Source organism: Mercenaria mercenaria, chromosome 4, assembly GCF_021730395.1.
Source record: "Mercenaria mercenaria strain notata chromosome 4, MADL_Memer_1, whole genome shotgun sequence".
Classification (NCBI taxonomy): domain Eukaryota; kingdom Metazoa; phylum Mollusca; class Bivalvia; order Venerida; family Veneridae; genus Mercenaria; species Mercenaria mercenaria.
The window spans coordinates 50147195-50172474 of NC_069364.1; the positions used below are offsets into that span (position 1 = coordinate 50147195).

General features: G+C 34.4%; 2 protein-coding genes across 5 annotated transcripts in view; one reads left to right on the forward strand and one right to left on the reverse strand.

The window, feature by feature from the left end:
• LOC123551640 (protein Son-like) overlaps positions 1-5070 on the forward strand; it is a 27099-nt gene extending 22029 nt beyond the window's left edge. For 2 of the 4 annotated variants that reach the window (XM_053541117.1, XM_053541118.1), the window contains 4 exons: positions 78-225; positions 935-1003; positions 1396-1511; positions 2689-5070. In XM_053541117.1, coding sequence (XP_053397092.1) covers positions 78-225; positions 935-1003; positions 1396-1511; positions 2689-2817 — 462 coding nt within the window. In that variant the 3' untranslated portion in view covers positions 2818-5070. Of the gene's footprint in view, positions 1-77; positions 226-934; positions 1004-1395; positions 1512-2688 lie in introns of those variants that run through there. The other 2 variants (XM_053541120.1, XM_053541119.1) reach the window with 1 other exon arrangement.
• Positions 5071-12169: 7099 nt separating this feature from the next.
• On the reverse strand, positions 12170-18036 carry LOC123551641 (ufm1-specific protease 1-like). Its single transcript, XM_045340721.2, has 5 exons — positions 17880-18036; positions 14171-14386; positions 13806-13908; positions 12572-12642; positions 12170-12317 (listed from the first exon to the last, which is right to left on the reverse strand). The coding sequence occupies exons 1-5, from the start codon at positions 18015-18017 to the stop codon at positions 12174-12176; spliced, it is 672 nt and encodes a 223-aa protein (XP_045196656.2). The 5' UTR covers positions 18018-18036; the 3' UTR covers positions 12170-12173.
• Between the last annotated feature and the right edge of the window lie 7244 nt (positions 18037-25280).

The following is a 25280-nucleotide window of genomic DNA, read 5'->3' on the forward strand; positions in this document are numbered from 1 at the left end:
CTTGAAATATACAGTTTGACCATTAAACGTAACCATAAACAGTGATTTAACATTGTGTTTATCATATCATTGTCCAGGATGTGTTCACAAGTGCTGCCCCAGTGACTGGGGGGATCGGTATGTTCCTGCTACAGAAAATGGGCTGGAAACATGGCGAGGGCCTCGGCAAAAATAATGAGGGAACTAAGGAACCACTGATGTTGGATTTCAAAGTGGACAGGAAGGGTAAGGTTTTTTTTCCACATATTCATGTACTTTAATACTAGTAGGTCTTGTGTTGAAAATAATTTGCTGTAAAAAGTATTACAGGTGGGAAATAAATTCTGTGAATACATTTACACAAACAAGAAAGTCAAAACAGTTCAAGTCTTCTCCATAAAATTACTGTATGAAATATACATTAGCAAAACCTTAGGTAGATATATGACTGACAATGCCTTTATGTCTGCTCATTATAAATGCCATTTTTAGCTTGTCTGATTTTTGAAAAAAATCTACGAGGTATTGTCATCACTTGTCATCGCCGTCAGATTTTTTTTAGGTCCACCTTTCCTCAAAAACTATAAGAGCTACAGCTTTGAATCTTTGCATACTTGTTTATCATCATTAGTTAACTGTGACCTAGACCCATAACTCTGGTTTGCATTTTGTTAGAATTATGGCCCTTTTTTTGAGTTTCTTGGTTAAAATATTTGTTTAGATCCACCTTTTCGCAAAAACTATAAAAGTTACAGCTTTGAAACTTTGCACCCTTGTTTATCATCAATAGAGGACTATGCAGGCCAAGAACCATAACTCTAACCTGCTTTTGTTAGAATTATGGCCCTTTTTGTACTTAGAAATTCTCTTTTTCTTACGTACTGTCCAGCACTTGCAGATGAGCTATGGCACCCATAGGTGATGCACTTGTTTATTCTAAGTTACTGTGTTTTAGGTCTGGTTACAGAAGGGGAAGGAAAGAAAGTAACTCAGCCAAAACTACCTAGGGTAAAAGATTTATCAGGTAAATCTCTCATTTCACACAATATTAACATTATTGCTCAAAGATTTGATCTTTTGGGCCATTTTGCTTCTGGCTTAATATAAATAAAAAAAACTATTGAAAATTTGCGCCACCTTGATTATCTTTTCTTGGTTTAACTGGTAAATAATTCCTTTTCAACACTACTATATAGCGATAGTTCATTATTATCTTCGGGGACTTATTTTGATTGATTTTGTAGTGCATCAGTCAGTGAAATAAAATCCCAACAATGAAATAGAATTAACATATATATTCAACCATTAAACATCTAAGACACTGCAAAATAAACATCTTTTTAACAATAAAAACGGAATGCCAATGTAGTAAAATGACTACAGTAAATGAATGATTGCATGTTGTATCCTGTACAGGTAAACACCCAGTTTCTGCGCTAGGAGAATTGTGTAACAAGAAGCATTGGGGTCCTCCACATTACGAGTTGGTACATGAAAGCGGACCTGCTCATAAAAAAGATTTTCTCTTCAAGGTAAGCATTCTTTACTTTTTAGTCACTTACCAATATGTCAATGGAGGGCACATTGTGTGCTCTACATCCTTGAGTCTAAAATTTCAAAAACAGGAACCTTAAATATACTAGAGGGCAATATGGTGAATATGCACACCATTTTACATTTACCAGTCCCTCTCTCAGATGTTTATCCACATGGTTTCTGTGTAAGCTGTCCCCCTCTCAAATGTTAGTGCATATGGTTTCTATGTAAGCTGTCCCCCTCTCAGGTGTGTGTCCATATGGTTTCTGTTTAACCAGTCCCCCTCTCAGATGTTTGTCCACATGGTTTCTTTGTAAGCTGCCCCCCTCTCAAATGTTAGTTCATATGGTTTCTTTGTAATCAGTCCCCCTCTCAGGTGTGTGTCCACATGGTTTCTGTGTAAGCTGTCCCCCCTCTCAAATGTTAGTCCATATGGTTTCTATGTAACCAGTCCCCCTCTCAGGTGTGTGTCCACATGGTTTCTATGTAACCTGTCCCCCTCCCAAATGTTAGTCCATATTGTTTCTATGTAACCAGTCCCCCTCTCAAATGTTAGTCCATATGGTTTCTATGTAACCAGTTCCCCTCTCAGATGTTAGTCCATATTGTTTCTATGTAACCAGTCCCCCTCTCAGATGTTTGTCCATATTGTTTCTATGTTACCAGTCCCCCTCTCAAATGTTAGTCCATATGGTTTCTATGTAACCAGTCCCCCTCTCAAATGTTAGTCCATATGGTTTCTATGTAACCAGTCCCCCTCTCAAATGTTAGTCCATATTGTTTCTATGTAACCAGTCCCCCTCTCAGAAGTTTGTCCATATTGTTTCTATGTTACCAGTCCCCCTCTCAGATGTTTATCCAGATTGTTTCTATGTAACCAGTCCCCATCTTAGCTGTTTATCCACATTGTTTCTTAGTACCCAGTCCCCCTCTCAGCTGTTTATCCATAGTTTCTTATTACCCAGCCCCACCCTTCTCTGACACACACCAGATTCTGAGAAAATAAGTTTTACAATTCCATTCCCTGTAGCTTAATATCATAGCATCTACATTTGCAGAAAGAGAGTAAACTGTGTTTGTGTGTTGTAACTTTTATGACTGATACATCCTGTATTGAAAAGGAAATGTATTCATTAGATAAAATATGTATATAACTACCCCTCATCTTTTCAGGTTAGAGTGAATGGTGTAGACTATCAACCTTCAGTTGCCAGTAATAACAAGAAATTGGCTAAAGCACAGTCAGCTACAGTATGTCTACAAGAATTAGGACTTGTACCAAGAACTATTGCAGCTTCTTGATATACATGATACAGATACATCAACCATTGTTCCAAGCACGTGAACTTGTATCAAGCATTGCTATCATTCTAGCTGTCGTAGTGTTTGATAGAACCCCATACCTGCTTCTGAGTTCGTCTGTGTTGTACATGAAACACTGTTGAGAAGAATACTCTGTGTAACTTTATGTTAAAGGCTTTGCTTCTTGTCTTTTCAGCTTGTATTCGGGAGTGCTTGTACATAATGAAACAAAATATCAAATTCATTGTTTCGAGAAACTAAACCCTGCACAGTAACTAAGTAGCAAATTCTGAACATACATCTGTTAAATTAAGTTCAGTTATACTGGTAGCTGTATAAAAAAGTTTGAAGGATATGAAATGCCAAAAAGCATTGGTTCATTATGAACCAAGTTGGGAGACTTTTGTTTGAAATAGAAACAGAAAGTAGAATATGATTAAAAAATATGGGAAAAAATGTTCATTTTAAAAAAACAGTTGTGATTAAAAGTCTTGTTTTAGAAAGGAAGAACTTAGATTGTTCAGCAATGCAGTCTTTTTTGGTGATTTTATAGTGTCTTTTTTTACAATATTATTATATGGCAAAAAAATGTTTATAACACCTGTACTGAGCAAGAACTGATTGTGAGTAAATGTCATGAAGCATTACTGTTGGTAAATGTACAGTAATATTTGTAGTAAGTAAATAAAATGTATTAAAGTGTGATAATTGTAAATGTATTAAATGAAGTGGTGTGTTCCTGTATGTATAATTAAGTACTGAAGACTAAATGTACAGCATTACATTTGTAATTGTGCTTTTTAAAATCATTCCATTAATCATAAGTTTTTCAGCAATAAAATTTCAGAATATTCCTTTTCATAGAAAACAGACGCTTTAAAAAACACACACATTTGCTATAACTTTTGTACAAATTTTTGTTACATATATTTTTTACAGGAAACTTAACCAATATAAGAAAAAAATAATCTTCAGAATTATGTTAATTCTGTCATTAAATTTTGTTAAATAATATTAATGTCATATTGTAAGTCTCTTTGTCTAATGGAATCAAAAGTATGTGAATGTTAGGTCATACCTACTGAGTGTATTCATAGGCAACCAACTGGCAACATGGTTATAAAACTGGGTTTGGAGAAAGTCTTGTCATGGAATCTTGCCATTTGAATATTTCAAGATTAGGGACATACAATCATGTCATCCAGTTCTATATCTATAATGTAAGCTTAGTATGTCCTTGCAATATGCCAGTAAAAAAATTGGTTGTGAGTTCTGATTTTTTTTTGCCAGACATATTTGAATTTTTTTTCTTCAAAGCAAGTCACTGTAATTGCAGTCTAAGGGAAAATCACAATTTTGATGACATACCCTTCTAGAAAAAATGTAGAATGAAATGAATTTACTCCCAGTTTTGAATTGATATGTTTTTTGGAATGGTAAAAAAATGTATATGTAAGCTTATTTCTTAGATAATAGAGATCTGATTTTAGCACATTTGATTTTTTTCATACGTCAACTTTCTTGCTAGGGTATTGAAGCTGTAGCAAAATCTTAACATTGCCAGTTTTATCAATTAATACACTGGTTGCCATTTATGAAATCATGGGCATTTCTCTATGCTGGATCTTGGCACCTGTTCACAAAACATTTTCAGTCTCAGTTGAGTTTGATAATGAAACTTCATTTGTATCTAAATATGTTTAAAACTTAATTTTCAAATTAATAACTATTTTCAAGTGGCTATTCAGTATTGATGGTCAGTCTCAGTTTGGATTTAACCTCGAGGTTTTCGTAAAATTGAACTCAAACTCAGCGGAGACCGAAAAATATTTTGTGAACACTGGGCATTATTATATATAATTAAGGACATTACATGACATCCAGTTTATCAAACATACAGAACTACCTAAAAATGAGAAGTTTGTTTCTGAATTTTGGTTTATGCAATACAAGTGTGAGTGGAGTTTGCGTAATACAGTGATAATTATAAATTTTACTAGTATAGAAAGATTCTGTTTCAACAAAGTTCATTTAGACTGAACATATATCCTCGTAAATCTGAATTAAAGCGTGATACTTGTTCTCTCATTGCTGTAACATTTATATTTGAAACTGTGTATCACGTTGTACTTTGATTTACATGTTATCTTGTTGTATTACATTAGTGATTAAGATATTGTAATCAAACTTTGCTGTCACAGTAAGGATAAGGAGTTGTTGCATTTCAGTAATAAATTGTTACATTATAAAGAATCATATTGTTTATATTTCCTGTAAATATGGACTATCTTAAACAATACTACCAATTAATCGTTGGCTTATTTGCAGTCAAGACTTATATATCCTTTCTAGGTTACTAGATTCTCATCCAGAAATATGCAGGTGGTCTGCATCAGAAATATTACACCACTCAAGGAGTGAAACATTGTTTCCCGAACCACTGCGTGGTGGGAGACATATTGATTTACTCCTGTCTGTCAGTATGTCTGTCTGTCACAAATCTTGTCCGCACTCTAAGTCGAACATTTCTCATTCGATCTTCATCAAACTTGAACAAAATGTGTTTGCCAAGAAGTCATCTGCCAAGTTCGATAACTAGCCAAAATGGCCCAGGCACTTTGAAATTATGGTCCTTGAATTACCGATAGGCCGCTTACTCCAACACTTATCCGATAGGCTGCTTACTCCAATACTTATTCCAAACTGTCAGATATAGTTTCTGTGAGTAAACAGTATATATAGACAGACTTACTATTCAGATGATTAGGCAGTTATGGGAGACGATACGCTTTTCTCAAAAGCACCTCTAGTTCTGGGGAAGAAAAATGTGCATTATTTCTCAATGCAAGTCTTGTAATCTGTTAACTACATGCACATCTACACTTATAACTAGTACATAAATGATACAATTTTGTTTTTAGCCAGAGTACAATTAAAAACACCTCCAAACATTAAAAAAAATGTGTCTTGCATTTGATACGTAATTTGCAGGTCAACATGGCAAAATATTGACACTGTAGGTCCTAGTGTAAATAATCAAGATGTTGAAAATTTGATGGGCACATTACTGGAGCTACAAAATTAAATTGCTGCCAACAAGGTATCCACTAACACCTGGGCTTTCTTAACTTGTAGTACAATCATTAAAATAATGTAAACTAGAGCTATCACTAAAGGTGATGAATGTACCCCCCACATGCACTGACACAGTACATTGCAATTTGACGCACACAAGATTGCATAATTATGTGGACTGTATGTATATAGACTGTATGTATACAGTATAGTAACAAAAAACAAAGTCCCATAACTATGCAGAATATTTATCTAAAAGAATGTAACATGCACCATGCACAACTAGGGTTGGTACTGATCACTTGTGTGAAGTTTCATTAAATTGTGTGTAAGGGTTTGGTAGATCAGGCACGCACAAGATTGCATATGCAGACTGTATGTACATAGTATGTTAACAAGAAACAAAGTCCCATAACTCTGCAATTTTTGTCGCTGAAAGAACCTAACATGCCCCATGCACAACTACTGTTGTTACTGATCACTTGTGTGAAGTTTCATTAAATTGTGTCAAGTGGATGAGGAGAGATGGTGCGTACAAGATTGTGTCTATGTATACAGTATAGTAACAAAAAAACCAAGTCCCATAACTCTGCAAATTTTTTTTCTGAAAAAACCTAACATGCCCCATACACAACTACTGTTGTTACTGATCACTTGTGTGAAGCTTCATTAAATTGTGTCAAGGGGATGAGGAGAGATGGTGCGCACAAGATTGTGTCTATGTATATAGTATAGTAACAAAAAAACGAAGTCCCATAACTCTGCCAATTTTTTTTCTAAAAGAACCTAACATGCCCTATGCACAACTACTGTTGGTACTGATCACTTGTGTGAAGTTTCATAAAATTGTGTCAAGGGGATGAGGAGAGATGGTGCGCACAAGATTGTGTCTATGTATATAGTATAGTAACAAAAAAACAAAGTCCCATAACTCTGCCAATTTTTTTTCTAAAATAACCTAACATGCCTCATGCACAACTACTGTTGGTACTGATCACTTGTGTGAAGTTTCATTAAATTGTGTCAAGGGGATGAGGAGAGATGGTGCGCACAAGATTGTGTCTATGTATATAGTATAGTAACAAAAAAACAAAGTCCCATAACTCTGCAAATTTTTTTTCTAAAAGAACCTAACATGCCCCATGCACAACTACTGTTGGTACTGATCATTTGTGTGAAGTTTCATTAAATTCTGTCAAGGGGATAAGGAGAGATGGTGCGCACAAGATTGCGTCTACGGACAGACGACCAGACGGACAGACAGACAGACAGACAACCTGAAACCAGTATACCCCCCCTTACAACTTTGTTGTCGGGGGGTACAAAAAAGGGAGCTACTAGTAATGGTGTCTTTTGTATGAAGCGGCCAGGGACTGATCGAACTCAAAAGAGGACATTCCCACCAATCAGCTGTTGAGGCTGGATTGTGTACATCTTAGTTATGGTGAATGTTTGGCTATTTGTATCACTGAAATACTTTGATCATTGGAAGAATTTGGACATAAAAACCCTATATATGTACAGGTATAAACTTAGTAGTATTTCATTATTCAGGTACTTCTGACTTATACATGACATGCCTGGTTATGTAGTTATATAAAAATGATAGATGATAGAGCAATGCACCAAAGCAAAATAGTCCCTTAAACATTTAATACTTGTGTGACATTAAAAGCAAAGGATAGGACACTATTGCTTAGGTCACAACACAAAATCGTGGACATTCTGCTTTAAGGAGTTTTAAAAGAACTTTGTACCATTGGTCAACATAGGATGAAAACATGTTCAGTATGAAAGATTACATAGTGATACTTCTGACATTACATATTTAGTATTAAGAAGTTGCCTGGTAGTAAGTGTTAAATGACATATGGACATGCAGCTTTACTGGTAAAAAAGGACCCTGAAAGATGCCATACCAGCCTTAGCAGAACCACTTCCACATATGAAACTACATTGTATTCATGGAGTAATTTTGTAAGTTTCCAGAAATGGCTCTCTGAAAGAGCAGGGCATATTATGTGAACACCTGTGGTGGCGGGCGGGTGGTCATCCATAGTATGTCCGCTCTCCAAGTCAAACAGTTTTCATCCAATCTTCACCAAACTTGCTAACTATGTGGGCATAATATCTTGCCCAAGTTCAATAACCAGCCAAATTGCCCCACGCATTCATGGATTATGCCCCTTGAATTACTCAAACAAGAGGGCCATGAAGGCCCTGTATCGCTCACCTGACCTAGGAATCATCAAGATTAACATTATGACCAAACTTTATTAAGATATGGTCATAAATCAAAAATTAAAATGTGGCCTTTAGAGTGTTAGCTAGCTTTTTCTTTGATCTGACCTTGTGACCTAGTTTTTGACCCAACATGATCCAGATTCAAACTGGACTTTGAGATCATCAAGATTAAAATTCTGACCAAGTTTCATGAAGATACAGTTATAAATGTGGCCTCTAGAGTGTTAGCAAGGTTTTCCTTTGATTTGACCTGGTGACCTAGATTTTGACCCCAGATGACCCAATATCGAACTCGTCCAAGATTTTATTGATGGGTAACATTCTGACCAAGTTCCATTAAGATTGGGCCACAATTGTGACCTCCAGAATGTAATCAAGCTTTTCCTTTGATTTGACCTTTTGACCTAGTTTTTGACCTCATAAGACCCAGATTCTACCTTGATCTAAAGATCATCAAGATTAACATTCTGACTAAGTTTCATGAAGATACAGTCATAAATGTGGTCTCTAGAATGTTAACAATCTTTTCCTTTGATTTGACCTAGTGACCTAGTTTTTGACCCCATCTGACACAGATTTGAACTTAAACTATATATCATCAAGATTAACATTCTGACCAAGTTTCATTAAGATATTGTCATAAATGTGGCCTCTAGAGTGTTAACTAGCTTTTCCTTTGATTTGAACTGGTGACTTTGTTTTTGACCCTACATGACCATGAAGGTCCTGTATAGCTCACCTGACCTATTGATCTAAAGATCGTCAAGATAGTTTCATTATGATATGGTCATAAATGTGGCCTCTAAAGTGTTAACTAGCTTTTCCTTTGATCTGATACGGTGACCTAGTTTTTGACCCCACTTGACCCAGATTCAAACTGGACCTTGTGATCATCAAGATCAACATTCTGACCAAATTTCATGAAGATAAGTCATAAATGTGGCCTCTACAGTGTTAACAAGCTTTTCCTTTGATTTGACCTGGTGACCTAGTTTTTGACCCCAGATGACCCAATATCGAACTCGTCCAAGATTTTATTGAGGGTAACATTCTGACGAAGTTTCATTAAGATTGGGCTAAAATTGTGACCTCTAGAGTGTTAACAAGCTTTTCCTTTGATTTGACCTGGTGACCTAGTTTTTGACCCCGGATGACCCAATAACGAACTTGTCCAAGATTTTATTGAGGGTAACATTCTGACCAAGTTTCATGAAGATTGGGCCAAAATTGTGACCTCTAGGGTGTTAACAAGCTTTTCCTTTAATTTGACCTGGTGACTTAGTTTTTGACCCCAGATGACCCAATATCTAACTCGTCCAAGATTTTATTGAGGGTAACATTCTGACCAAGTTTCATTATGATTGGGCCAAAATTCTGACCTCTAGAGTGTTAACAGTCAAATTGTTGATGACGACGGACACAGGGCAATCACAAAAGCTCACCTTGAGCACTTTGTGCTCAGCTGAGCTAAAAACTGCAAATTTAGCCTTGTCCACACTCTAAGTCGAACAGTTTTCATCCGATCTTCACCAAACTTGCTGTACGATAACTAAGAAAATCGCCCCAGGCACTCTTGGATTATGCCCCATGAATTAGGCCAAGTTCAATGACGGACGTATTTTGTGAAAGTCTGGCATTCTTGTTTTTTATACGCCAGTCTCTGAAAGAGCGGGGCATATTATGTGAATTCCTGTGGTGGTGGGCGGATGGTCATCCAAAGTATGTCTGCTCTTTAAGTCAAACAGTTTTCATCGGATCTTAAACAAACTTGACGACAATGTTTGTGGGCATAATATCTCAGCCAAGTTCGATAACCAGCCAAATCGCTCCAGGCACTCAGAATGTTAATCTTGATGATATATAGGTTAAGTTCAAATCTGGGTCAGATGGAGTCAAAAACTAGGTCACTAGGTCAAATCAAAGGAAAAGCTTGTTAACATTCTAGAGGCCACATTTATGACTGTATCTTCATGAAACTTAGTCAGAATGTTAATTTTGATGATCTTTAGGTCAAGGTAGAATCTGGGTCTTATGAGGTCAAAAACTAGGTCAAAAGGTCAAATCAAAGGAAAAGCTTGATTACATTCTAGAGGTCACAATTTTGGCCCAATCTTAATGGAACTTGGTCAGAATGTTACCCTCAATAAAATCTTGGACGAGTTCGATATTGGGTCATCTGGGGTCAAAATCTAGGTCACCAGGTCAAATCAAAGGAAAAGCTTGTTAACACTCTAGAGGCCACATTTATAACTGTATCTTCATGAAACTTGGTCAGAATTTTAATCTTGATGATCTTAAGGTCTAGTTCAAATCTGGGTCAAGTGGGGTCAAAAACTAGGTCACCGGATCAAATCAAAGGAAAAGCTAGTTAACACTTTAGAGGCCACATTTATGACCATATCATAATGAAACTATCTTGACGATCTTTAGATCAATAGGTCAGGTGAGCTATACAGGGCCTTCATGGCCCAATTGTTTCTTTTTCTAGGTCAATTACCAACCTCACTGGGTCAAGTCCCATAACTCTGACATGTATTTTGAGCAAATTATGCCCCTTTTTGGACTTAGAAAATCCAGGTTCAAGTTTTACATGCAAGTTACTATCTCCAAAAGTGATGCAGATTTTGAACTGAACAAGCTGATAGCATCAAGTCCCATAACTCTGACATACATTTTGGCCAAATTATGCTCCTTTTTGAACTTCTTCAATCTTGTTTAAAGTTTTGCTTGGAAGTACATACAGCTATTACTTAAAGGCATATAGGTTTGAAACTTATTTTTTCTTTTTCTAGGTCAATTACCAACCTCACTGGGTCAAGTCCCATAACTCTGACATGTATTTTGGGCAAATTATGCCCCCTTTTGGACTTAGAAAATTCTGGTTAAAGTTTTACATGCAAGTTACTATCTCCAAAACTAATGCAGATTTCGAATTGAAACTGCACATGTGTCTTCAGGGTTATGAAACTAGTTCATAGCATCAAGTCCCATAACTCTGACCTACATTTTGGCCAAATTATGCCCCCTTTTGGACTTAGAAAATCCTGGTTAAAGTTTTGCGTGCAAGTACATACAGCTATTACTTAAAGGCATATAGGTTTGAAACTTATTTTTTCTTTTTCTAGGTCAATTACCAACCTCACTGGGTCAAGTTCCATAACTCTGACATGTATTTTAGGCAATTATGCCCCCTTATGGACTTAGAAAATCCTGGTTAAAGTTTTACATGCAAGTTACTATCTCCAAAACTAATGCAGATGTTGAATTGAACTTTCATGTGTCTTCGGGGTTATAAAACTAGTTGATAGCATCAAGTCCCATAACTCTGACATGCATTTTGGTCAAATTGTCTCCTTTTGAACTTGAAACTTCTGGTTAAAGTTTTGCATGCAAGTTACTATCTCCAAAACTAATGCAGATACTGGATTGAAACTCTATAGATATTTTAACATTTAGGGTAATATTTTCCTGCTTCTGGGACAGTATTTTGAATAGTCGAGCATTGGCTGTCTTACAGACAGCTCTTGTTTCCCAGCAAATCGTGTATAATTACCATCATGGAAAAACAAAAGAATACAGTTATTTGGGCAGGCTCAGTCAGCTGTGAAAGACGAATGACTAGGGACATTCTGAAAAGTAAATGCTTATAGACTGGCTACAGAGGCACTGCTGAGGAAAAAGAACAGAATGTTTTGGACATGAAGATACTAATTTTTAGGGGTAGAGATTTCATTCTTGGATGGGTATGTATGTTTGTACCATAATCTTTCATAATTTTCATGTATCTGAGGTGATTAATTACAGCATTCGTGCAATTGACCTGTACACATTCAATCTGTATTATGAAGCTTTCACTGTTAGATTTTGTTGTAGCATGTAACTGTGTTCAATTAATCAAACAAATTTTAGCAGACACTTAGTACCAGTACTGTACACATATTTGCCACACATACATGTATGAAACTGCAACCTTTCTATTACATATTACCATCATCAATATTCACATTTTGGGAATTAACAATAACAAGAGGGATTATTTATCCAAAATCTGTGTATTTTAACTGTGGTAGACACAAGTTATAAAAGGAGTGTTCTTTAAATTCCTCGATCAACCTCCATTTTACCCAGCCCTCTTTCTGTAGATATGTTTTACATTTTGCTGGTCCATAGTGATGTGGATCCTGCAAACCAATAATGAAAATGCTCTGTTAAAGGTCAGCTGCAGTCAAAATGATTCTAGAATTTATTGTACTGATAACCGTAATCAATCTAGGAACATTGGCTTAAATTGCATTTCTGAAAAAAAAAATCCATAAACAAAAGTGTTAAGTGTCCTAGAGGCTTGGCTCTCATAATAGCAGTTATTTATCTGATGCCTTTTTCTGGACCATGTCAAACGAAATGAGAACAAGAGGTTTATAACATAAAAGTTTACCACTATAAGTAAAGCCTGTGGGTTTCTGCATACACCAACCACACCTTTAGATGAACTATCACTATCTCCTCCTGCAAAATATAAGTAAACAAGGCAAGTAAACAAGGTGAGGACATCTAAGAAACTACATAACACATGAAGATATTCTACTACAAATAGCATCATACTCTTGAATGCAACTGTCCCTGAATGCTATGAGTTGCTAACATTAAATTGGCCTTATTGTATGTACACACAATATTGAGTGTACAATATACTGACTAAAGGTTAGGGTTAGGTTTAATAGTGTACATTCAATGTGTACGTACACTCAATGTGGGAGAATTAACCCTGGGGACAATCCTACTAGCCCGAAAAAGAAGTGACCTTCCAGCTAAAACGGGAAGAATTTCTGAAAATGAGTCATTAATTAGAGGCACCAACATGTACTGTTAATTTTATGCAGGTAGGACTAAACACACTACTGTTCTATTAACCCTCACACTGCTAAATTTCTATAATGAAATTGTCCATTTTCCAAATTGGACAGTACCATTAACTGTTAAAAGGGGTGCTTAGCAAAAAGGTAGTGGCTGAATGGCGAACAGTGCAGATCATGATCAGACTGCATGAATATGCAGGCTGATCATGATCTACACTGGTCGCAAAAGCAGAACCAATCCTGTCCAACATGGTAATTAAGGATTAACATTTATTCACTGAATTTTGATTTCTACAACACTACTATATAAGGGAGTCAGTGGTGCAGTGGTTAGCAGGTTGGACAACAATGCCAGCGGTCTGGGTTCAATTCCCGGTCACAGCTGATATCCCAACTAGTGTTCAGTGCTGGATGATAATGCTTAAATTGGTACTGTTCCCAGCAGTATCGGCCCAGACTGGATGCTGGGGAGGTAAATATGACACCTGCCATGGGCTCGGCTGGAAATAAGTTGTTCCATCCATTCCAGGTGGGGACTACCCACGTTAAACAAGAAACTTTACCTTTTTTCTTTTACTGCTCTTGTTAAAGATTCTCTCAAGTATAACTATATGTAGTAAATGTATAAATTTTATCTCAGCAGACAACAGGTTTCTATTTTCACTTCTTGTAATTAGTTAGCATGTCAGACTCAGGTTTCTCTATCAGACATTTATAGACGTATTTTCACAGGTAAAATATCTGGGCAAATCTATCTAAGAGCCGCTCTTACAGTTAATGGAACCCATTTAAAAGATAGATGTTGTGACATACCCATCATAACTGGTGCTCCATACTCCTGGAAATGTTTGACCAACTCTTCAACATGATCGGGCAGATCAGCACCAGAATTCACATGTATTATTTTACATGGCACCTGCAAATAGGCATAAATGTGGCTGCAGAAATTAAATAATTAAATGAAACAAATGCAAACATTTCTGTTTAGATGTATATCTATTAGACATTCAATTTACTCTAATTTATTCATCCTTTAATTGTAGATCATAATTGCTTTGTTGAATAGGGCCAGAAATAAGGCCAGAAAACTGATACCAGTATATCAGATAAAATATTTGTTTATCAAGCACAATTTTGATTTATGAAATGCCATGCAGACATAAAACAGCAATTCATACATTATAGAAATGGTCAATGCACAGGCAAACTTCAAATGAACCGATCCAATCTTTTGATCCTTTAAATGTGTCAGGTTTGTCTCCTATGGCAACAAGGGCTTCCTGTATCTCTGGAATGCTGGGAACTCTGTGTGATATCTGCGAGCTTCCTTTTTCTTGCTGATTTTTTATCCAGGAACAAATACTTTGCAAGGTTCTGTAACCACATCCCCATCCCTGAAGTGCAGAAGTTATACATATCTTAGAAGTATATTCATGTATTTCTCCCTTGTAGTAATGTATTAACAGAAACTATTTGTTTTTTCTTCTTTTTCTTTTCTAAATTTGTACTGGATCCACTCTGGGAAACTATTGTACATAAGTTTATATGCAAGGTAAAGTGAGACTCCAAACAAGTGCTGAAAAAAAATAAATAAAAAGTTTATATGTGTATAGTCCAGCTAAGCAACACCATCTTTGAAGTCTTCCAGCGTATGTGTTGCGGCCAGGTAGGCTCAGCTGGCTGGAAGTTTACTCCACAATGAAAGGGAAGAAGACTAACAAGTTGTAATCTTTACATCTACATACATGTAGTTTCAGAGTAAGGTTAAAATATCTTTCAGGTCAATATAATTGAAAATCGGTTGTATTATTTTTAAGAGTGGATGCAACATTTACATGAATGATATCAGACCTTTAAGCATGACCTAAACCTTTGACTAGTAGAGACGGCCTCGCATACCACACATTGTCTTGTTATTGTGAACATTTGTGATAAGTTATTTGAATATAAATCCATGTATACAAGAGTTACAGACCAATTCCTAAGCTTATTCATAGTTGCACCAGTAACTGATGTGGGAAACTCCTCTATAAGACTATTAGTAATGTAACTTGGAGGATAGTGCAAGATACAGAAGACACTCCAATTCAAGAAGCTTCCCTAGTTCTTTGGCATGCAAGATGTAAACAACAAATACACAGGACTCTAACCCCAATGATAGTACGGGAAACCAGAAACCTGAAGTTAATTTAATTTTAAACATTGTATATAACATCGTTAAACCTACATCTCATTGGACTTGAGAATATTTTCTACTCAAGCACAGTTTTGTTGCTGTTGTAACAGTTTTGCTGTCGTTGTTACCATTTTGTTGTTGTTGCTGGAATCAAATGACAGAGGGTTTCCTCTTGGAAATTTTGATAGAGGGTCATCATTTTGTTGAATGGTTTACCATATCTAGTGATCTTGAGATGTATCAGATTGTTAAACTTTCTGCGCTGTCTACTTTGCTACACAGTATAGACCAGTTCACAATATATGGCGACCCAGAAAGGTATTTGATAATTAAACTGTTGTCACAGTCCATATTACTAATTTGTACTGTCAGATGTGCGAACCAGTGCTTACTTAACTAGATTGGATATGAATATTTGCATTGCCGAATTTGGTCGCAAGTTCATTTGCGTCATCAATGACTCATTCAGAATTATTCTGGGAGCCATTTCGGAATATACCTGTAGGATACCTGTAGGATGATTTTGGGCTCTGAAGTAAAGACTAGGTCCTTTTTAAGCCCCTCTTCTTTCGGACTTTATTTATGACGTTATTACTGCAAGTTCTCAAAACAAATTTGGTAGTTGTGTTGGTAACTGATAAAGAGTACTTAGTTACAAAAGTTGTCCTGACAACATCTATTCTGTTCTCAAAACTGGTACAGCATGTCTCCCTGCCAGTGATGGTCAAGTCTGGTCCTGAAACTATAGACATCCTTGGCATCAACCACTTCTTGAGACAACCGATTCCACATGTCAATCACTCTACGTGAAAACTGATTTTGACAAAAGGTTGTTCTACAACGGGGCTTTTCAAGTTTTAAGTTGTGTCCTCTTGTAGATGATGAATAACAGAAAAAATCTTCAAAGGAACAGTCATCTATACCTTTAACAATTTTGAAAGTCTGGATAGCATCACCACGAATTCTACGATGAGCAAGTGTTGGTAAATTCAATTCCCTAAGACGTTCTTCATATGTAAGGTTTGTAACAGAAGGCACTAACTTGGTAGCTCTTTTCTGAAGTCTTTCTAAACTATCTATGTCTTTTCTAAGATATGGATACCAAACAACATTAGCGAATTCCACATGTGGTCGAACCAAGGCTGTATACAGCTTCAAGAATGCATACTTGTCAAGATATTCAAAAGATTTACTTATAAGTGCCAGAATACTATTTGCTTTATTAATCTTAGTAGAAATGTGTTTACTAAATTTCAAATCGCGTTCAAACAATACTCCAAGGTCTGTTTCTTCTATATCAGATTTTAGTTTGTTTGTGTTCATAAAAAATTCTTTCTCTGGGTTTCCATACCCGTAATGAATTACTTTACATTTGTTCACATTAAAAGTTAGTTCCCATTTTTCTGCCCAATCGCAAATTGAGTTCAAATCAGTCTGAAGATGGTCAGATTCTGCAGTTGGTGCATATAACTTTGTGTCATCAGCAAAGATTTTAATGTTGGTGTTAATTCCATCTACGACATCATTTACATATAAAATAAAAAGTACCGGTCCCAGCACACTACCTTGTGGGACACCACTATCAACATTTCTCCAACCAGAGGTTTAACCTTTAATGGACACACATTGTCTGCGATCTGTCAAGAAGTCCTCAATCCAAGCCAAAATATTTCCCTTTATTCCATATGATGACACCTTTTTCAGCAACCTCCTGTGATGGGACCTTATCAAATGCCTTGGCCAGATCCAAGTACACACTATCCCAACTATTATGTTCTTCAAAATACTCAGTCCAGTCTTCCATAACATTCAAGAGTTGTAAAGCACATGATCGCCTGGTTCTAAACCCATACTGTTCATTTGATAATAACTTGTTTTCATCTAAATGATTCATAATATGTTTTCTAATAATTTTTTCAAGCATCTTGCAAACAACTGATGTCAAACTTACAGGTCTATAATTGCTTGGGTCAGTTTTACTTCCTTTTTTGAATACTGGTGAGATTCTTGCATCTTTCCAAGCCATAGGAATACCTCCCAACAGCAGAGACTTTTGAAAAACTAGTGTTAGTGGTGTTACAAATATATCTGTCATACTTTTTAACAAATATGGATGGATCTCATCCGGTCCCATAGATTTAGTGGCATTTATATCTTTAAGTAATTTTATAACTTCTCCTTCAGAAATACAAATGTCATCCAAAATTTCATGTACATTTTTGTCTTCAATAACTGGTAGATTTTGTAAATTCTCTTTTGTAGATACTGTAGTAAAAAATTCGTTCAAAAGTTCTACTTTCTCTTTATCAGATCTAATAAACTCCCCATCATCACGTTTCAGATTTGACACTCCTGTTTTAGACTTAGTTTTACTTTTAACATATTGCCAGAACTGTTTTGGTTCAGTTTTTGCTTTCTGAGAGATAAGTTTTTCATACTGTATCTTATTGAATATGGTGTGCTATAAGTATAACGCAAATGAGTGTCAAGTACAGACCAGAAATGAAAAATGATCTTATTTCAAACCACCAAGTATAGCCTTGATCACTAAGCTAGGGCTGTCTTGCATATGACACATTGCCTTGTTATAAATTGGACTGGGTATAGTTGTATATCAGATCTATAGGATCATTTTGCCAAACAACGTAAACAAAAACACCGGTTATCTACATCAAACTAGAACAGTCCCATGAATAAAACAATGAACATACTCTGTCGTCAAATTTGTCGCAGCCGTAATTATAGTATAAATATGCACCTCGTGCAATGTGATTATCTGAACCAAAGGGTTCTAAGCCGTCGTGGACATCAGATTTGATATTCATGACTTCCCCCATGGGCGCAGCCATCTTGAAATAGTGGTTCCTAATCCCCGTACTATACCCGTACCGTGCGCATAATGTGGTGTAATGAGGCGTAATGCTTTATAATGTATGGGGGAATTGAGCGTAATGTATAACATATCTTGGTATTCATTGATATGATATGAGAAAAAAATATTTTATAGCACTATTAGTCTAAATTATATATATAGCCAAAAAGACATGATATAGTTATATTCAAAATAATCTAAAATTACGCATAAAATAATATAATAACTTAAATGATTCTTAACAGATGAAAATTGTCAAAGTTATTAAGTATAATGTATATTTTTAAGTTTTATAATGTAATGTGTTACAATTAAGAAATTTGTGAAGTATCTATACACAAAGGAGTAACGAACAAACAGACATGAAGAAGGACTGTATTAAGGCAATGAACATTATTGATAAACTATATTCATTTATTACGATTTTGTTTATTTCTTTTAAAGTCTTTTTCAAACAATCCCTTACGACAATATTGAATTGAATCCTATCTTCCTCTTTATATATTAGGATAATACCGTTTAGAGGTCAATTTCTTTCATTCATGCAATTTTCATAATTTGCAGCAATTGGTCTATAAAAGAAAGGGCAATGTTTTTCTTATTCCACTTACATTTAAACATTCCTTCCCCTTTATTTTTTTCAGTCCATGTAATAATTGTGATTTTTTTTATATATAAAGACATTCAAGATCAATCAAAAATTCAATATCAATTTTATTTCCATACCATCTTTATATTTATAAAAAAAGTGATATCGCGGTTCCAGTTGTTATTAACAAAATTATGATTATATTTAATTAAATCAAAATTAAATAGCACAAGTAATGAATATTTATTAATCAAGAGAAGGGACAATAACTATCTACATGTACATTCAAGTCAAGTCAAGTAATATTTATTTACAAAGTCGGAGAATAACAACAAGTAACATAAGCTCTAGTGAGCTTTTTGCACCAACTTACGAATCACATACATGAAATTATAAAGCAGTTATATTAAAAGTATAAATATTCATTAAGTCTAAGACTACAGAAACATACATTACTGTACTAAGGCAGACCCGGGTTTAAACGGCTTGGACGTCATCATGAAATACCAGAAAAAATATCGCACAATTGAAAATTTTCCAAAATGAAGCAGATTTTATCATCAATATCATGATCATCACCATCTTCGGTAATCACCTCACTCCAGAAGAGTATACTCGCGATCTTAGATATCACTACTATCACAAGATGTTGAAGATCCAGCGCCATACATGCTTTTTACTAAAACTTAAAAAAGCAAATGTAAATAATTTCTGTTTCATATATTAAGATTTAATTTTTCCAAATTTAGACGATTTACAAGGCATCTTCCAAATTCTAAAGAAAAAGGCCTTGTTGTCTCTTATATTTTCAGAGTTGACAGACTCTTGCTGATTGAAAAAAACATATTATTTGATAGATTTTGTGCATCTATAAACATAATATATGATGTATACAAAATGTAAAATAACACATGATAACAGGATGATTTAAAGATTTTGAAGTCTGGGTTAAAAAGATAAAGGTTATTTTTCATTATGGCTTGTTAATGTACTTTTAAGTCTGAGACCACCAATTCAAAAAAGTACAGGGAACTTACTGGGAATGAGGTAAGTGTATACCTGGGAATAAGGTAACGTCTGTGCGTTCTGATTGGTCAGTAATGTAAACTAACCCAGGAAGTGATTATTTTTTAAAAATTGATATTTTTCACTGCATTTACAGTATTTCATTATACATTTTGACAAAATTTGCTACATTTTATGTGTATTGAAAAAAAGTTTTATCAAACGAATTTCTCCCGCCATGTCAATGATGTAAACAGGGGGTCATCTCATTCACACGAAAATTACTTAAATAAAGTATCACTATTCATATGTTTTTCGTCCGATATTTTGGTAGAACTAAGTGGTTCTTGAAAAACTTGTAATTAGATATACATGTTTCGATGTATGGAAGGCCGTACACGCCATAATGTTACAATGTAAGTCTATGGGAAAACAATTGGTGGTCTCTAACCTATAAGTACAGCATTTTAATTCACCATCACCATCACCATCACCATCGTCATCGTCATCATCACCATCATCATCATCATCATCATCATGTGCTGTAATTCTCTGGAACGCCTTTCTTCAACATGATGATGATGATGATGATGGAGTAAAATCTTAATCAATTTCGGAGCTTGATTTGTGCTTGGAACAGACAGAGTTGCTGCTGATCTTTTTGCACCAACAATGTTTAATAATATGTTCTATATATTGTCTTATCTATATTTATACCAATGCTTTACATGTACTGCAAGTTGTCTGAATAGGCCTAACGCGTAATGGCGGACAGGTTTTTGAACACTAATTTTTTACTTGGCATGGCCAAAGAGGTCTAAATTAAAGCTGGTTTCTGTTTAAATTTCATTTTGGGTGTATTTTTTTGACATTTTTGTAGAAAAAATGGGAGAGGAGGTTGTATTTGGTGAAGTGAAACTCAATTTTAGTATGAGTAGTACTTCAAGGTCACAGCAGTGTGATTTTGATGTGATTTTACATCAAGCAAATGTGACAAGAGAAAATTCTCTTAGAAGAACATGACCCCTACTTTTCTCTTCATTTTATGTCAGTTTTATCATAACTCTTTAAAATAAAGTAAGGATTGGCTCTCTGAAATAAGTCTAGCTATGTTTGGTAGCTCATTAAAAAATGTCAGTTTTATATAGAATATATAGGGAATACTATTTATGCTGACGGATGGTACTGGGACAGTACGGACCGTGGGACAATACGGACCAGACAACCCGGACCATATCTTGGACAACCCGGACCACGTTTCAGAACGAACTGAGCTGTATTTTGTAAAGTTCTAGGTCACTTTTTTGTACCAAATACATGTTTTTGAAGTTTCAGAATTACTAATAATGTCTATTACGAACATGGCTCATTTTTATTAACGTTAACTTACAGGCTCATTTTATATATAGACGACCCGGACCATATTATGGACGACCCGGACCATATACTATGGACGACCCGGACCAAAGTTTTTGGTCAACTCGTACCATGTTTAGAAACTTAATTTGGTTGGTTTAGAAATATAATCATATTCTTATAACATTAATAACGTCATTAACAAAGGGGATAATGAGATGATTAGGATATGTAAGTGACCGAGGAGATAGATTTTTCTACTCCTATTTTATTTATTTATTTTTTTGTAAAATACAAAATGTAGATCTATTATATTTATGTTTAATTAAGTGAAAAGAATATTGTTTGCCGATTGTGTTAGTGAAATTGTTTTGTTTTGCATAAAAGCTGTGACAATGTCAATGCCTGATTACAGTTCAATTTAGTTTACAGTTTGTCATTAATCAAAATTGTCGTAAGTAAGAAAATGATTGCCCGCAGTTCTATTGATCTTAAACAGTCATCAAATATTATTGATGATCTTTAATTACACGATCGATAGTTTAAATTGAATTATTTAAATTCATTTATTTCAGATTTAAAAGTAATAAAAATAGCTTATATCACTTTGCGTCGTAAAAAACCTAACCAATAGTATTTAAGGGTTATATTTATCTATTATCTTAATTTGAAATAGTTATTTGTGACTGAAAAAGAAAACGATGCAAAGTTTTTATTTAAAGATTTATTAATAGTTCAAGCAGCACATAATACAACATAACAATATATTACATTATATAATACATGAACAAATATAAATAATCCATTCACATTTTCCCTTAATACACGGCAAAAAATGTACGGTAGGAATACCGCTATGACTAGATACCGGAAAGGGCCCTTTTCGCAAAAAGGACTTAACATGATCGGAAAGGGCCTGCCATATGTTTATTATTGGAATTTATTTAACTATTTCTTCATATTTCATTATGACATAATAAAAGAAAATAAATTAAGAAAAAAAAGTTATCAATTTGTTATTTTTAAATGAATTATAGACAAAATACTAGTCAGGACATAAAGCGCGCTGATCGGAAAGGGCTTAACATGATCGGAAAGGGCCTGTCACATGTTTATTATTGGAACTTATTTTATTATTTCTTCACATTTCATTTAATAAATGAAAAAGGAAATTATTTAAAATAAAAAAAATATCAATATTCGATTTTTAAATGAATTATGGACAATATACGGATCATGACATAAACCGCGCTGATCGGAAAGGGCTTAACATGATCGGAAAGGGCTTGCTATATGTTTATTATTGGAAATTATTTAATTATTACTTCATATTTCTGTTAACAAATAAAAAAGAAAATAATTTAAAATAAAAGATATATCAATACTCGAATTTTAAATGAATTATAGACAGAATACGTTTCATGACATAAACCGTGCTGATCGGAAAGGGCTTAGCATGATCGGAAAGGGCCTGCTATTTGTTTATTATTGGAACTTAATTATTTATTTTTTCATATTTCATTTAACAAATAAAAAAGAAAATAAATTATGAATTATGAAATAGCAATTTACGATTTTTAAATTAATTATAGACAAAATACGGATCATGACATAAACCGCGCTGATCGGAGAGGACCGGTCTTTGAATATATGCGGCGTAACAAACACGTGCCTTTGATTAGTCCTGATAAGGTATGATTGGATTATCACACCTATTGATTACATCAGTTAATCAGTATAATTGTAAACACATACAAGTGCCATGTGACAAATAATGTCTTTATATTATAAAAATATTTTTATTCACTTTGTCTTTTGGACATATAATACCCTTTATGAAGTTTAATTGCTTTCTTCAAACAATGCCGCTAAATGTTTTGGGTATAAAGTCTCCTGATTCTTAGCATACATGTTTCTTAAGCAAAATGGCTAAGGATTATGTGTGTACCGTTTGCACGGAACAGTGTAAGACGAATTGTATATTCTGTGAGGAAAGTGCAGTTAATATGATAAGCTTTTATTTAATTTAATACTTGTTGTTATTATTGCAAATTGAAGAACTGAAGAAAAAAAACAGGTACATTTGATAGTATTTTTATTTTTGCACAAGAAATGCTTATAAAGCAGTACACATATATACTTGAACGTATCAATAATAATTCAAGGTTTTACTAAAACAGCGGTGAATAGTAGATTTAAACATTTTCATTCCTCCTTCCTTCTCTCCAGGGTGTACTAAGTCACGATCATAATGTCTCGGGTATCGTAGTCGTTTTCCTGTATCTACATAATCTTCCTTTAAATACTTTTTCAGTTTTTCATTAACAGACTTTCGTATTTTGTTAAAGTCAGTTTTAGTAATTCCAGTCCACTCAGGAAATTTCCCTCTTTCTATGATTGAAGAAACGAAAACTCTTTCCACGCCAATTGCTCTAAGTTCTTCTACTATATCTCTGATGTCTGTAAATATATCAGCGGGCGAACAGTAGTTGACAATATTGTTTCCTCCGATGTTTAAGAAGACATACCTGAAATATAAAACATATGTATTTAAAAATCATTATCGTATACGTTTATACAAAAAATACGTATTCGTAGATATAAAAAAAAATTATATTGGTATATCTAATCTGTCATGTTTTTTTCTAAACGTCGTAGTGATGCTTTTATTTTAACTTGTGCGACCTGTGCCGGAATATTTACAAATGACTGGCATAAAACACATGTATAATTTTAAATTATGTTGGGAAGAAAAGTGTCTCATAATCGTTCACTTAGTTTGCAAATTTGAGGTGAATCTGGACGGACGGATGTCTGTTTCCATTTTGTCTGACTTCCGTTACCGGATTGCGTCCGACAAATAACTGAATTCTATGATATTCCAAAGGATTAAGAAATGTTCATGACATTCGCTTTTTGTGTAGGGGCAATATAGAGGTTATGCATGTTATATCATTCATTTCTTGGACAAAAATTTGGGTTGCTCTGGCAATTGAAACAGCAAAATACTGTGTATAATCTGAAACCTGAAATATATAATGCAGGTGAATAAGATCCGTGAGACTATCAGTGAATGAAAAACGATAATAAAAATGGTTTCTATGAATCACAGCGTAAATTACCTAAATAATTAGTTTTTAGCTTTTCCTCATTTCCGATTAAAGTGCATTTAAGTGAAACTTCATACACATACACCTGCATAGAAGAACATTCCGCAGGTACTGACGTTAGCTGATGAAATGATATCTTTATTTTACAGTTTGTAAGTGTTAACTGTATTGACAGAGGAATATGTTAATGTAGAATCTTAATATTTTATAGTTGTTAGAAAATCAAATAAATCGAAAAACACGATTAGAAACAGTAATAGATAACATGCCTAATAGAAAATTGAACAAAAGGTCGAAATGATAATCATATTCCTGTTTAAAATACGATTTGTAAGATTCATCTTAATGAATCGTCAGACAAATATATATATCTTAATCTATTCTTTATAATTTCCAATAATAAACATAAAACAGGCCCTTTCCGATCATGTTAAGCCCTTTCCGATCAGCGCGCTTTATGTACTGGCGCGTATATTGACAATAATTCATTTAAAAATTATAAAAGAAATGTTATTTTATTCTTAGGTTCTTTTCTTTTTGATTTGATAAATAAAATATGAAGAAAGAAAGAAATAATTTCCAATAATAAACATATGGCAGGCCCTTTCCGATCATGTTGAGCCCTTTCCGATCAGCGCGTTTTATGTACTGGCGCGTATTTTGCCTATAATTCATTTAAAAGCCAAAAATTGATATTTTTTTTACCGTATGTTCTTTTCTTTTTGTTATGATAAATGAAATATGAAGAAATAAATAAACAATTTTCAATAATAAACATATGGCAGGCCCTTTCCGATCATGCTAAGCCCTTTCCGATCAGCACGGTTTATGTCTTGACCTGTATTTTGTCCATAATTCATTTAAAAATCGAATATGGATATTTTTTTATTTCCTTTTTCATTTGTTAAATGAAATGTGAAGAAATAATAAAATAAGTTCCAATAATAAACATAAAGCAGGCCCTTTCCGATCACGTTAAGCCCTTTCCGATCAGCGCGGTTTATGCCATGACTTGTATTTTGTCTATAATTCATTTAACAATAACATATTGATAACTTTTTTTTCTTAATTTATTTTCTTTTATCATGCCATAATGAAATATGAAGAAATAGTTAAATAAATTCCAATAATAAACATATGGCAGGCCCTTTCCGATCATGTTAGGTCCTTTCCGATCAAA

Excerpts from the sequence above, each read along its gene's own strand:
- LOC123551641 (XM_045340721.2), bottom strand. The coding sequence starts at position 18,017 with ATGGCTGCGCCCATGGGGGAAGTCATGAATATCAAATCTGATGTCCAC. Across the intron at positions 14,387-17,879 it reads GCGACAAATTTGACGACAGA|GGATGGGGATGTGGTTACAG; the intron begins GTATGTTCATTG and ends TCTGCACTTCAG. Across the intron at positions 12,643-13,805 it reads TGGAGCACCAGTTATGATGG|GAGGAGATAGTGATAGTTCA; the intron begins GTATGTCACAAC and ends TATATTTTGCAG.